General features: G+C 54.5%; 1 protein-coding gene across 4 annotated transcripts; it reads right to left on the bottom strand.

Annotated features, from left to right (window-relative positions):
• Positions 1-120: 120 nt before the first annotated feature.
• Positions 121-9986, bottom strand: GMIP (GEM interacting protein). 4 transcript variants are annotated; one of them, XM_086408126.1, is made up of 21 exons: positions 9832-9986; positions 8736-8820; positions 8161-8236; positions 7993-8050; positions 7595-7720; positions 7438-7502; positions 7221-7328; positions 6705-6785; positions 6450-6620; positions 6229-6366; positions 5612-5799; positions 5256-5362; positions 5094-5183; positions 4685-4762; positions 4457-4611; positions 4077-4265; positions 3843-3980; positions 3545-3741; positions 2829-3216; positions 1029-1095; positions 121-896 (listed from the first exon to the last, which is right to left on the bottom strand). In XM_086408126.1, the coding sequence occupies exons 1-21, from the start codon at positions 9848-9850 to the stop codon at positions 523-525; spliced, it is 2898 nt and encodes a 965-aa protein (XP_086264252.1). In that variant the 5' UTR covers positions 9851-9986; the 3' UTR covers positions 121-522. The 4 variants fall into 4 exon arrangements, 2 of the variants coding, with proteins under 2 accessions (XP_086264252.1, XP_086264251.1); XR_015166416.1 differs by lacking the exon at positions 3545-3741; XM_086408125.1 differs by lacking the exon at positions 9832-9986 and having other exon boundaries at positions 8738-9149.
• Positions 9987-14293: the final 4307 nt, after the last annotated feature.

Below are 14293 nucleotides of genomic sequence, written 5' to 3'. Positions count from 1 at the left end.
GTTCTGAGGTGAAAATAAGAGGGCTTTGGCTTCTGTAGTCGGTGAAAATGAAGCGGAAGACTGCTGCCTTATCGACCTCTCCTGTGTCACCCTCCCCCAGCAAAGAAAGACACTCAAGGATATAAAAGACACAGTTTATTCAGAGGCCACCAGACCCCAGGCACCACCAGGATGCTGAGTCTGGGTTGCCACACCCTCCAAGATCTGGTCACTTGGGATCAGCTAAGGAGGCAGACAGAGATGGGGGAGTGGCCACAACCAAAGTAGCAAAAAGCACCCCTGTCTCAAGGATCCCATGACCTATATTGACCCTGAGTAACCTCTGAACCTGAGTGGCCCTGATACTTGACATTGACCTGTGTCTTGTAGAGGGTAAGCTGGTACCGCCAAAAGAGTTTTAGTTCTCCACTAGGCCATGTAGTCTTTCCTCAGAGGAATTCTCCAGACACCCCAACATTTAACTCCTGGGAAGTTGGGCCCATCTTCTCAGTCCTGGCCTTCTTGATCAGAGTGCTGGAATAGTCAGAGGCGATCCTCAGCCTCCTCAGTTTGGGGGTCTGGGCAGCAGGTGGCCGTGGGCACAGACTCGCTGTGCAGCTTGGAGAGTAGCCTGGCTGTCTCCTGGGTGATCTCAAAATGCTTGGGCAGAGGGGTGCGGCGCAGAGGGCTGTCCTCACGGATGGTAGCGGCAGGGCTGGGTCCTCGCCTCTGCAAGCTCCCTTGGGGCACTGATGTGACGGAGGTCTCCTCTGACAATTTGGAAGCCACCAGGGCCAAGCCAGACAGCTGGTGGGTGACAGGCCGCACACCTCCCCGGGGATACTTCACTGGCTGGCGGCTGAAGTGGCCACGAGGCTGTGTCCCCAGGGGTGAGTCCTCAGGCCCTTGGCTGGACACTGTGGGATAGGGTGGTCAATGCTAAGCACCCCAAAGTCCTCTGGATACCACCCTCCATTGTCATCACAAAGTCCAGCAACCCCAGGGCAGGAGCAACCCCAGAACCCTGGGCTAACCTCCAACACACTCACCTTCCCCTCCCTCATTTTTGATGTCTTCGGTTATTTCCTCTTCCTGCTCACTCTGCAGAGTTGAAATCTGTAAGAAGAAACCCAGGAATGAGACCTCCAGCAATAAAATCCCAGTTCTTGGAGATTCTTGAACCAGCAATAAAATCGCAGTTCTTGGAGACTCTGCTGCTGCTGCTGCTAAGTCGCTTCAGTCGTGTCCGACTCTGTGCGACCTCGTAGACGGCAGCCCACCAGGCCCCACCGTCCCTGGGATTCTCCAGGCAAGAACACTGGAGACTCTAGAACCAGCAATAAAATCCCAGTTCTTGGAGACTCCTGAACATGCCAAAGCTCCTCGTTTCAGTTTTGTTATTTGGGGAGAGATGATGCCCTCAAGAATGTACTGTTTGCCCTCCTGAGAAGAGGTGTCATTAATCTCAACTGTGGGCTCTGTAAAGTGGGAATGTCTTTGTTCAGCAGAGGTTGTTGGTTGTTAGTCACTCAGTTGTGTCTGACTCTTTGCGACCCCATGAACTATAGCCCACTGGGCTCCTCTGGCCACAGGATTCTCCAGGCAAGAATACCGGAGTGGGTTGCCATTCCCTGCTCCAGGGGATATTCCCGACCCAGGGATCGAACCCAGGTCTCCCGCATTACAGGCAGCAGAGGACCAGCCTGGAAAGTGACAGCCATCTCTCCGTTAGGAAGGGGTGAACTACTGATCTCCATCCTGCTATACTTTCTGCAATTTTAGGCCTGCTTTTTTAGCTTATCTGTGTACCTTTTAGTTTATCCTTTCGCTAAATGCTAATAGCAGTTGGAATGCTCTCTCTCGGTCCTGAGCACTTTCTGGAGTTCTGAGTCCCACACCTCACTCACAGCCCCTTTTCCGGCTCTGGGGTGCTACAGGGGAGATCCAAGCTCTCAGGAATGGTGAGTATATCAGGACCTGAGGGACAGGAAGCCTCCCCTAAGAGTCCCATCTATATATGGTTTTCACTAACAGTAGGTACCTCTTAGGGCACTTACTATGCAAACTCACCTGCACTGTAGGTATGCAGTCAATGGAGGCTTGCACACCCCTCTTTGGCCTCACTTCCTACCACCTTCCCCTCACTCATTCATTACAGCATAAGGCTGTGTCCTGAACACAGCAGGCATGGTCCCACCTCAGGGCTGTTGTACTGGCTGTTCCCTTTGCCTGGAACACCCTTTCCCTGGTCTCCACCTGGCTTACTTCCCCCTCACATCCTTCTAGTCTTTGAGCGGACTCATCTTCTTCATGGGACGCACCCACAGCCTCCTATTTACCGTTACAAACTGCCCATTACCTCTCACCTTGGTGCCCTTGACGTCTCTTACTTTACCCAACCCTTTCTTTCCTTTAGAGTACTCATCACCTTGTAACATCCTATATACCTTTGTATAACTTTGTATCATATATCTTGTTTATTGTTGGTTTTTTCCTCACTAGAAGGGAGGCAACCAAGAGGGTGGAGTCTGAGTATTTTGCTGATATATATGTAATGCCTAGAACAATGCTTGGCACACAGTAGGTGTTCAATAAATATTCTGTTGAAGGAATCAATAGTATTCATGTTAGGATCTCTGCAAGGCTGTACCCTGTTGTTATCCCATTATTTCCCACCACTCCATTCCTTACTTTTCCTTTCAGGATGAGCGCAGGGTCAATAATAAAGGAGGAAGGGAATGAAATAGACAATTTTAAAGGGGAAGGAAGGAAGGAAGACAAGAGAGAGAGTGGGAGGATTACATGGAGAGCAGGTTCTCCCCATGTCTGTGGGCCCAGCAGGTTCCTACCTCTGGGAGTGTGGCCTCGGGATGCTTCTCCAGGGCACCAAGGAGCATGGCGTCTGGGTCCCGGTCTGAGGCTAGGGATAAGGGCAGGGGGTCCAGGACAAGTTGTAAGTGTGGTGGCTGGAGGCTAGCTGGGAGGGTCGCAGGAGGTGGGCTGGGGTCTCGGGGCAGGGGCTCAGTGGCCAGGAGGAGCTCGTCAGGCCCAAAGATCTGCTCATAGTGCACAATGAGGAACTCGACGAGCTGAGCCTGGTGTGCGGAATCCAGCAGGCAGGTGACAGGTCCGGCACCTGCTGGCCCTGGACCGTCGGGCAGCCGCAACAGCGTCGGCCCAAATACAATGCCCAGGTTGTTGGCAGACATCTTGTTGTCCTCAAACTGTGCAGCCACCCTGGAGCAGAAGGAGCAGAAGGATCAGGGCCCTGAGTGTCTGATTACTGGTCACTGGGTAGGACCTGCAAACCAGGCTAGTGGCGACTTGCTCAAGTCATGGGTAAGAGGTCCTGGTCATTGTTTGTGACCAGTAGCCACAAGCCTGGAGATGGGGGTCAAGGGTCAGCATCCAAAGTCAGAAGTCATGTATTAAGTTTCAGAGCTCAGAAAACACATACAAAGGTCAGAAGTCAGTGTCAGGGGTCAGTGGTCCCATGTCTAAGGAGGGCACAACAGTCTGAGCCTCAGATCAGAAGTCACGTGTCAAGATCAAGGACAGTGCACACCTGAACAGATGGGCCACCAGGTGCCGCAGGGTGCTGTAGTTAGAGTCGGGCAGCTGCACCAAGAGGGTCTTCAGCGAGCGGATAACCTCAGGGCTGGGGCTGGGGGTCCCAGGGTCGTGCACAGGGTCTGCATGCAGGGTCTTAGCCAGAGAGATGAAGGCATCGTAGAGGTGGAAGGGGACCACGGGGTCAGTGAGCTGGGGGTGGAATGGCAGGGGGATATGGGTGTGGGTGGGCTGCAGAGGGTCCTCAGCCTGAGCCCATCTGGCCCATGAGTCCCAAGCCACTGAGCACCCACCTCCTGGAGGAATCTCTTGAGAACACTCGAGACATCATGAGGTGAGTTCCCTGACAGGTCAACCAATGCTCGGCCATTCTCAAAAGCCTGGCACAGCCGTTCCACGCGGACCCTGGACCCGCTGACCCGATAAATGCCCTGCAGGGCAGGGGTGGGAAGTGGACACCTGGCTTGCAGTCTGGCCATTGAGAGGGCTGGGTCACTACTGGGGGTGGTCAAAGGTCAAGGCAGCACCTGCACGTGGAGCGCGCGCTGTTCTATCTCGGCCGTGCACCTGGTGATCACAAAAGGCACCTCCTCCGGGAAGTCCCTGGGCAGCTGCAGGAAGCTGACCCCAAACAGGGCTGTCCGGGCTGGTAGCCGCTTATGTCCACAGAGGATCAGTAGGGTCTCGAGGCAGCGCTTGTGGCAGGCCAGAAAGCACTGAGGGACGGTAATGAGGGTCAGTGGGGAGAGAAGGTCATAGAGATACTCAGGGGGTTCATAGGGGAGCATCAGATCAGGGCAGGCCTCTCATGGGAAGGTCTTAGGAATCTCAGGTCACGGAGATGCCTGTGGTCAGAGAGGTCACTGGGGGTCAGCAGAAGTCATTAGGTCGTCAGCCCAGGCCGTACCTCCTCGCACTCTGTTCCGCTGACCATGAAAGCCTCACACTCTCGGCACTTGGCTGGGCCCCGCAGCCGCCGCAACCGGTGGGTCTGGGCCGCGTTGGATAGTATCCACTTCTTGAAGGGGGTCCCTGGCCCGTTCTCCAGCCCATCTCCCAGGTCTGCAGGGAGGGAGACAGGGGTCAGAAGTGCCTAGTCCATCCCCAGCCCACCTCCACCTGCTTCCAGCCTCACCAGGGTCTCGCTCCTCAAAGTCATCTGAAGACTCGGTGCCTATGGATGACACTTTTACCAGCCGCCTTGTGCCAGAGCCTGGAGTCAGAAGGTTACAGAGGGTGAGGGTCACAGAGGTCATGGGGGAAGCTCCAAGGCTAAGGAGACCTTCCTGGTCTTCAGCCTTCCCAAAGCACCCACGGATGCCCTTGGGGAAAGGGTCAGAGGTCAGGGGGGTCAGACAGATCAGGGGTTAGGGGCTGAAGAATATAGGTCAGTAACCTGAGGGTAGTGGTGGTTCCAAGTTGGATCAAGAGAATGGGTCAGAGGTTGAGAAAATAGGTCAGGGATGCAAGGTAGGTCAGAGGTCAAAGAAAGAGGGTTTGAGATTGAGGGTCGGAGCCTGGCCAGGGGCCGAGGATGGTCCCACCTGGACTGGAAGTGGGAGAGTCCTGGGAGCGAGACTCGCTGCTGCCGCCCACACTGTCCACATCGCTGCCCACAGTGGGGCCCGGAGCTCCTAGGGAGAGGCAGGCCAGTCAGGTGTGGCCTTCTCCCCGCACCACGCCTGCCCGCCTTCCACGGTACTCACCCTGGCAGCCTGTGCCTGTGTCCTCCCAAGGGCCTGGCTCAGCTGCACTCTCATCCAGCTGTGGAGGGGGTGCTCCAGAGAGCTTCTTTCTTGTGTCCAGGGGGGAACTGAGAGGAGAGGTTTGAGGGCTCTGATAATCAGGAAGCTGGCCTGGGACTGACATCACCCCTGGCATCCCTTTTAGGACCCAACTTCAAGGACTTAGGTCTGCAAGCCCTTATGGCCATGGGCATCATCGCCCCCAGTGCAGTAACCCCAAATTCCCAACCCTCCCACGACTAGGACAACCCCACCCAAATGCCTGGCGCCGCCGCGTCTCCCTGGCTTCCTATTTGACCCTGCTCCTGGGGACCCACCTGTGCGTGAACTCCTGGAAAGAATAGGCGGGTGGCGGGGGCGGTGGGGAGTGGGGCCCTATGGCCCTCACGAACTCTTGGTATCGCTGGCCGGGCTCGAAGGGAGCGCAGCACTCGGCCAGGGCAGCGAAGGCGCGGGGGCCATGCTCTGCCTGAGCCCCTCGAAGCCCGAACAATCCCAGGGTCACCTGTGGGCGGAGCCCGCGTGTGAGAGGGGCGGAGCCCGCGTGTGAGAGGGGCGGAGCCCGCGTGTGAGAGGGGCGGAGCCCGCGTGTGAGAGGGGCGGAGCCTGGGAGCCTGGGGCGTGGCCTGACCCTGAGCGACACCAGCTCCATCCAGGCTGGTCCAGGCTTGGGGGCCGGGCAGGGCAGTGGGAGGTGGCTGAGGGATTGAGCCTGCCGCTGGCATAGGGGTGTGATCAGAACCCGGGTGGGTCAACCTCGGGGGAGGACCCCTTGAGTGGGGAACGAGAAAGGAAGTGCTGTCAGGGTCTGGGGGCGGGAGCTGGCTGTCCCAGGAGAGGGAGCGAGTCCTGGTGCACCAGAGGCGGTCTAGGGGCAGGTGAGGCCCAGTGGTGCTAATGAGCGTGGCGGGCAGCCGTCGGGTTAGGGTCTCACCCGCCTCAGCACTTCGTCCCCCTGCAGCACCAGTTTGCGCACGTGTGACACGATCCGCTGCTTGGCGGCCTCTAGTTCCTGTTGCCGCGCGTTGGCCTCTCTGACGCAGGCCTGGTACAGCGCTTCGGCCTCCTGTGCCTGGAGAAACCGAGGCAGGGAGCGTGTATGGGAGAGATCCGTGGGGCTGGGGGCGCCGAAGCGCAGCGGGGCACCGTCCCCACCTTGGCCTGGGCCTCTTCTCGAGAGCGCCGCCGCCGCTCCTGCTGTTTGTTGGGGCCTGGTGAGGCCTGGAGAGCCAGGTCTTCCGGCGATACCTGGGAACGCACCCGCAGCTCCTCGCTGCGCTGCGTGTACTGGAGCTGGGCCCGCCGCAGCGCCTGCACCGCCTCGTTCTAGGGGCGGAAGAGGGACGAGTCTTCCGGCTTCTTCATCTCCTCCCCCAACCCGCTTTCCCAGCCCGCAACCCTAGGCCTCACCATCCGCTTCTGCTCTTTCATCCACTGCTCCTTGAACTCCTTCCGCCACTTCTCAATCTCAGTCCGTTTGGCAGCCAAGGGCTGGGAAGGATGGGGAATGAGGAATGCTGCCTGGGTTGCTTGGTCATCCCATTCACCGGGGCCACACGTCTTTCACCCTCTGGACCCTTTTCTAGGTCTACACCCTCTCCTGGGTCTTCTCCCCCAGATCTGCCCTCCCCTACCCCCGTGGCCTCTCCGCAAAGAATCTCGGTGGTCACTTCCATCCTTTGGGTCTGGAGCTGGGGATGCCAAGGCTCTCTTCCTGAGTACACTCAGCATCTTGCCCCATGGCCCGCGGACAAACAAAAGCAGTTTTGTAATCACACAGGAAGCCTGGTTTGAATCTCTGCTGGGTAACCTTGGGCAAGTTCCGCAGCATCCCTGGTCTCGGCTTCCTCATCAGCAAATGGTGCTGATGGTAATGATGCCTCCCCGGATGCTTGTAGAGAAATGATGCATGAGGGGCCCCCTCACCTGGTAGTAGTCTCTTTTCTGCTGGGCCAGTGTCTCCATGGCCAGGTTTCCTAGGCTGAGGTCGTGCTCCAGAAACAGGAGGTAGATATATTGCAATGACATTTGGCTCTGGGCAGGGGAGAGGCAGCTGGTGTTAGAGGATGCTGAGGATCTAGGAGGGCCCAGCTGGGATTCTGAAGGGGTTGGGCTCTGGGGGCCAGTGTCTGCTCAGGGCTACCTGCTGCTGGATTGACACCTTGCCAGCCTCAGCAATCTTCATGATGTTTTTGGCAAACTCCAGCTCTGGGGGTAGACAGCAGGGGTCTGAGTTAGGTGGGGTGCGAGTACTGCAGGGTGGAGCACAGGGCCTGGGACTGGGCCCAAGGAGCCCTCACCATAACTGGCTCTCTTCTCAGTCCAGGCCAGCAAATCCTTGACGTAGCGGCTCCAGGTCTTGGCGTACTCCAGGGCTGCATCCACGCCCCCCTTGGTTCGGATGAGCCGCAAGTCCAGTTCCTCCCCTGGGGCAGATGGGTGGACCTCTGAAACTTCCCTGAGCCCTCAGACCAGACCAGTGAACCCTGTTCTACATCCTATGGCTTCTCCAAACACTGCCTTGCTTTTACGTATCCAGGTTGCTATCTTACACGAATTCTCTGCTGAGACTGGGGCTCCCTGAGGACAGGGGTTCATGTCTGCTGTGTGCACTGCCATGTCCCTGGTGCATGGAACAGGCAGTTGGTGATGAAGGACTCCTTTCTGCCCCCATGCTTCTGGGCCCAGAGCCCCCTACCTGTAAGGGGTGCAGGATCCTCTGGGGAGGGGCCACTCCAACGGCTGGTTTCACTGGTCTGAGGGGTGGGAGGAGACAGCATTCAGGAACACGCAGTGCAAGTGCCCCACTTTCCTCGGTCTGTCCTCTGAGGCCCCTTCTCCCTGTCCCCTGGGTTCCATCTCTCACCAAAGCGGCTGTGGGGTTCTTGTCAGGTTCTGGGTCTCCTGAAATCACAGGGTCTCCAGCCAGCATCTCAAGAGTCCTGGGAAGTCAGGGAGTCAGGATGCCACCCTCCACCGAGTCTGTCCCACCTAGGGTGCTAGGGACCCCAGGGCAGTTTGGGGATGGTCCTAGATATCACCTCTGTGACATCTGTCATATCTGGGGGTCCTGAGGGATGGGACTTTAGGGAGGGAAGTAAGTGAGCTTTTTTTTTTTTTAATGAAATTTGAGATAGAATTTGAAGGATCCTGGGTAACTTTGGGGTTTAGAGTAGCATTATAAAGCTCTCCAATGTTTTAAGGGATCACAAGCATCACAAGGATACGTGGGGGCCCTAGGATCGCTCTGGGGGTTGCTGGTGGGTTTAGGGGGTTGAATTTGGGAATACTCAGATGTGTTGAAGGCCCTCTCTTAGGCTTCTTGGGTTATTAGGTAAGTGCATCCAGAAGCTGCAGGTTCCTAAAGGGGCTTTGGGCATCTAAATGGTTAGGGATTTAGGGATCCTGGCAGAATTTGGGGTGACTCAGGCTCAGACTCACACGTTCCCCAGTGAGATCTCGAGGTTGTCCAGGCTTCGGAAGATGTCACTGTACCTCTTCCTGCTCTCAGGAGCCGGGGGTAACCCTTGGAGAGGGGAGTATCACACATGGGGCAACAGAAGCCTCTCTCCACCCACTGCACCTTGGCAGGTCGTTTGGAGGGTGAGGATGGCGAGCAGGGGTGGGGGTGGGATCGGGGGTGGGGGGATGGGGGAGGGGAGGTGGGGTGGGAGGGTGGAGGGAAAGAGAAACGAAAGAAAGAGAGAGAGAGTTCTGGTCCCATGGGGAGTGCAGGATGGTGTGGGTGTTTGAGCTGGGATGGCGGGAGTGTGGGCTTGGGTGGGGCCCGACTCAGGACAGGCAGACGGACTCAGGCACAACCCAACACAGAGACCGCTGCTTGGAGAAGCAGAGACACCCACACATGCATGGGCCTAGAAGCAAAGTGACAAAACAGATGTCCTAGATACAGCCACACTATCTCCAGGGACAGAGACAGCTTGACAATGGAGCCACATGGACCTCAGGCCAGACAGATGGAAATACACGTGGGACAGACCAGCACAGGGCCCGCGGCAGAAACACACACGGGCAGATTGAAACCCGGAGAGGCATAAAGACCAAATGACACTCAATATGCAAATCAGAGACACAAAGACTGGCGGAAACAAAGTCGGACCTCGCCACGTTTCTGCTGCGGGCACCCCTTCTAGGGGGCGCAGACCAGCATGTTCCCCTCCCTGCGCAATGGAGTAGCTGGGTGGGGATCCTGCCGCGTTGCCCTCTCCATCAGCAGTCGTGACACCCTGCCCCCATCACAAATATCAGAAGCAGAAGCGGCCACTTCCCCTTCCTGGGCCCCCTCCCCCAGACATCCGGGGTGAACTCCTACGGGGGAGGGGGTCAGGGGCTGGTGTCCCGGACCCCCTCTCAGCTTGGGAGTCCCCACAGTGGAGAATTCCCGCGTCCTCCCCATTCAGGAACTCCTCTCCCAGCTTTCCGGACAGAGAGGGACAGGAGGGGACTCTCACTGATTTAGGAAGTAGGATACGGTCGGGAGAGGCCCCTCGAGGATCACGAGTCCCGGACCGCCTACCCGGCTCTGTTGAGTCCATGCTCCGGCCCTAGGGTCGCTCGGCTAGGACGGGGACTGGGATGGAATCGCGCGCCGGCGCCGCCGGGGCCAAGCCCCGGTTTCCTGCCTCGGCCGCCGCTGCCGGGGTTCCGCGCGGCCCCGCCTCGCGAAGGCCCCGCCCCCAACCACGCCTCTGCTGCTAGGCCACACCCTCCAGGCAAAGACGCGCGGACCACGGCCCCTGCCGGAGCGGCCGGGGGTGCACTCAGGACCTCCTGAGTGACCGGCCGAAACAACTCCATCCTGGCCAGGGTTTCCTCTTTCCAGATCTTTATGGGGCCCCCTAACCCCAGCATACTCCCTTTACAGTGGCCAGAGGAGCCTGTCCCAAACTTTTCCGGTTCTACGACCCAGTGACACCCCTGCCCGTCTCTTGGAACTCAGTGGGAGCCCCCTGGTGGTGGTCTGATGTTCTGCCCCATTCCGGTTGAATCTGAAGTCTCCGAAAGCTGAATGCCGAAGAACTGATGCTTTTAAACTGTGGTGTTGAAGACTCTTGAGAGTCCCTTGGACTGCGAGGAGATCAAACCAGTCCATCCTAAAGGAAATCAGTCTTGAATATTCACTGGAAGGACTGATGCTGAAGCTGAAACCCCAATACTTTGGCCACCTGATGCGAAGAACTCATTCATTGGAATAGACCCTGTTGCTGGGAAAGATTGAAGGCGGGAGGTGAAGGGGACGCCAGAAGATGAGATAGTTGGATGGCATCACCAACTCGATGGACATGAGTTTGACCAAGCTTCCGGAGTTGGTGATGGACAGGAAAGCCTGGCATGCTGCAGTCCATGGGGTCACAAAGAGTTGGACACAACTTGAGCGACTGAACTGACTGAACACAGCAGTCCTCAATCTTTTTGTCACCAGGGACCGGTTTTCTGGAAGACAATTTTCCCATGAATAGAGGGGGTCAGAGCACGGGTATGGTTTCAGGATGATTGGAGAGCATTACATTTATTGTGCACTTTATTTCATTATTACATTGTGATACATAATGAAATAATTACACAACTCATCATAATGCAAATTAGTGAGAGCTCCGAGCTTGTTTTCCTGCAACTGGATGGTCCCATCTGGGGCTGATGGGAGACAATGACATCTGAATTGTGTTGCTTATGTCCAGTCTACTCTGGAATCTCATTCTGGTTGCTGTCACTGCAGAAAACCCTGCTTCACAAAGATGAGATGAAATAGAAGTGGAAATGGAAGCAGGTTTTTCAGTGCTTTTGTGGCAATTGCAGGATATCCTGCTTTGACTTTAATCCAGAACACGTGTGCGTGCTAAGTCGTTTCAGTTGTATCGGACCTTAAGGACTATGGACCATATTGTCCATGGGATCCTCCAGGCAAGAAGACTGGAGTGGGTTGCCAAGCCCTCCTCCAGAGGATCTTCCTGACCCAGGGATGGAACTGGAGGCAGGTTCTTTACTACTAGTTAGTTGCTCAGTCGTGTTTGACTCTTTGCGACCTCATGGACTGTAGCGCACCAGGCTCCTCAGCCCATGGAATTTCCAGACAAGAATACTGGAGTGGGTTTCCATTCCTTTCTCCAGGGGATCTTCTGGATCCAGGGATCAGATTCTTTACCATCTGAGCCACCAGGAAAGTCCATCCAGAACATACAGAAATTTGAAATGACCTCAAACATACTTTTAAGGCCACCGTCATTTTTGATCTCAAGCAGTTGATCCTTTTCTAGCATGGACAAAGTCAGTTCACCTGGCTTTTTCACAAATGGGTTGAGGATCCATTCCTTCCCAATTGGGGGGTTTTCTGGGGTTGGGAAGTAGTGCTCAAACTCTTGAAAGCTGTGGTAGGCGATCATTCATCAGCTGGGAGAAAGTAGGCCCTGGCTCAGTCCCTTTCAAAATCTCTGCTAACGTTTGAAACACGTCAAAAATCCCCAATGTTCACTCGTTGCCCCCATAATTCTGGTGTGGGTTTGAATGCAGCCACTTTATCTGCTGACTTGAATATAGTTGTTTGCCCCTTAAGTGACAGATTGAGTTCACTGGGCAGGTTGAAGATGTCACACAAATAAGCAAATTTTGCAACCCATTCTGTCACTGGAATATGCTGCCCGTGGTGACTGTTTTTCTAGAAGAAATCTCTAGAGCAGCTCCCATAACTCAAAAACTCTGGCTAGGGGTCTACTTTTACATAATTTATTTTTATCTATTATTTTTGGCTGTGTTGGGTCTTCGTTGCTTTGTGTGGGCTTTCTCTTGTGGCGGCGAGCAGGGACTACCCTTCGTTGCAGTGTTCGGGCTTCTCATTGCAGAGCACAGGCTCTAGGCCCATGGGCTACAGCAGTTGCAGCTGAGGGCTCAGTAATTGTGGTACATGGGCCAAGTTGCTCCTTGGCATGTGGAATCTTCCTGGACTAGGGATCGAACCCATGCCCCCTGCATTAGAAAGTGGATTCCTATCCACTGTGCAACCAGGGAAGTCTGGGTGATCTGCCATGAGAAAGCATCTCACTTCTGTGCAGAAGAGATGCTTGTGCTCTGTGTCTGTCTCTTCACAAAGCTGCTTGGACAGATGTGAGTTAAGGGCATGTGCTTTAATGTGGTTGATAATTTTAATCACATCATACAAAATATTAAGTTCAGGTGACATTTTTCGGCTACCAGCATTTCTTTATGGATGATACAGCGTGTAGACTCACACTCAGAAGTGACCTCTTTGACCCAAGCAGTGAAACCAGAAAGCCTTTTAGTCACGGCAGCCCTTCAGTTAATGCACATACTGATACAGTGAGCTGATACATAATTACTCAGACTTGTGGTGTTGGTTGGCAACTGAAGTGCAGGTAACATATTCTCATGAAAAACATACAGAACAAACCCTGCTGCCTTGTCACACTGGTGAATTAGTCAACCTGGATTGCGTACCATGTCGATTTGTTAATCCTAACAACTGTGCCTTAATATTCTCTATTTCATCAGTTAGTTTAGTTATGAAATTGAAAAGTGAAAGTGCCAGTCACTGTCGTGTCTGACTCTTTATGACCCCATGGACTGTAGCCCGCCAGGCTCCTCTGTCCATGGAATTCCCCAGGCAAGAATCTTGGAGTGGGTTGCCATTCATTCCCTTCTGCAGGGGACCTCCTTGACCCAGGGATGGAACCTGGGTCTCCACATTGCAGGTCTAAGCCACCAGGGAAGCCTAATTATGGTATCCTCTAGTTAAGGCACTAGCCAAAAGAGGCACACACGCCACCTTTTGAACTGCAGCCTCTCCTAAAAGTTCATGACAAATGTCCTCAGCAGCAGGAAGGATCAACTCTTCACCAACAGTAAAGGGCTTAGCTTTAGCACTAGGGTTAGCCACTAAGAATGATGTTTTCTGTTCAGACACATTTAATGAAGTGGTGGCCTTCAATAATTGCTTCTGTTCTTCGGTTCACTTTTTTTAAATTTTTCTTTTGAAAAACTCCAAAGGCTTGTCTTTTAACACAGGGTGCTTGGTCTCCATGTGGCAAAGCAGTTTCGAAGTCTTCATGGCTTTGTTGGATAGCCTGTTGCCCATATTATACAACATGGTCTTAAGAGAGTGTGAGCCACCTGTTACAATGAACTCGTAAATTAACTCTGCTAGGACTCTTGGTTGCTGCTGTTTGGTTGCTAAGGTGTGTCTGACTCTTTTGTGACCCCATGGACTGTAGCCCACCTGGTTCCTCTGTCCATGGGATTTCCCAGGTAATACTGGAGTGGGTTGCCATTTCCTTCTCCAGGGGATCTTCCCAAACTAGAACTCTTGAAAATTTTTCTTTCAAATGCTTTTTTTTGGGGCAGTCTTGGAGTCTTCTGCTGTCTCACCACTGGGTCTTTCCTCCCTTACAGAGAAGCTCTCCAGGGACATTTGTTTCTACACACTTTGGCTAGGGTCAGCTTGTGGGCTTATCAAAACTGTAACTGAGTGCAGTTCGGGAAAGAGGCACAGACAGAAGTGGCAGATAAAACGGGCAGGCCACACATGGACTAAAACAGTGTCGGATTCTGACTTTAAGCCTGCCATCAGAGTAGCTGTATAATCGAAGTACATCAACTCACTGGCCACTATAAATCCTGCTAAGAGATGCAGCTTAACTGGCACTTGCCACTCACTGATAGGGATTTGAGTCTGCAAGCAATTTATGTATGGTCTCTGTGGAACCTCTCTACTACTGACAACCTGGATCTGCAGCAGCTTGCTGTGCTAGCACTGCCGCCTCAGCTCCGCCTCAGAACACCAGGTATTAGGTTCTTCGAAGGAGCGCGCAACCTAGGGATCTCGGTTTGAATCCTTGCATGTGCAGTTCATGATGCTCAGAGACTCTTAACGCTGCCACTGATCTGACAGGAGGTGGAGCTCCGGTGGTAATTCGAGAGACGGGGAGCGGCTGTAAATACAGATGAAGCTTCACTTGCCCACCTGCCGC

Source organism: Bos grunniens, chromosome 7 (genome assembly GCF_055505025.1).
Source record: "Bos grunniens cultivar Pamir isolate PY7600 chromosome 7, Bosgru_T2T1.0, whole genome shotgun sequence".
NCBI classification, from domain to species: domain Eukaryota; kingdom Metazoa; phylum Chordata; class Mammalia; order Artiodactyla; family Bovidae; genus Bos; species Bos grunniens.
Note: the sequence above shows the minus strand (reverse complement) of the source record. Positions and strands in the feature narration are given on the sequence as shown.

Excerpts from the sequence above, each read along its gene's own strand:
- GMIP (XM_086408125.1), bottom strand. The coding sequence starts at position 9,018 with ATGGGACCAGAACTCTCTCTCTCTTTCTTTCGTTTCTCTTTCCCTCCA. Across the intron at positions 7,329-7,437 it reads AGGTGTCAATCCAGCAGCAG|AGCCAAATGTCATTGCAATA; the intron begins GTAGCCCTGAGC and ends TCCCCTGCCCAG. Across the intron at positions 4,266-4,456 it reads GCGGAACAGAGTGCGAGGAG|TGCTTTCTGGCCTGCCACAA; the intron begins GTACGGCCTGGG and ends ACCGTCCCTCAG.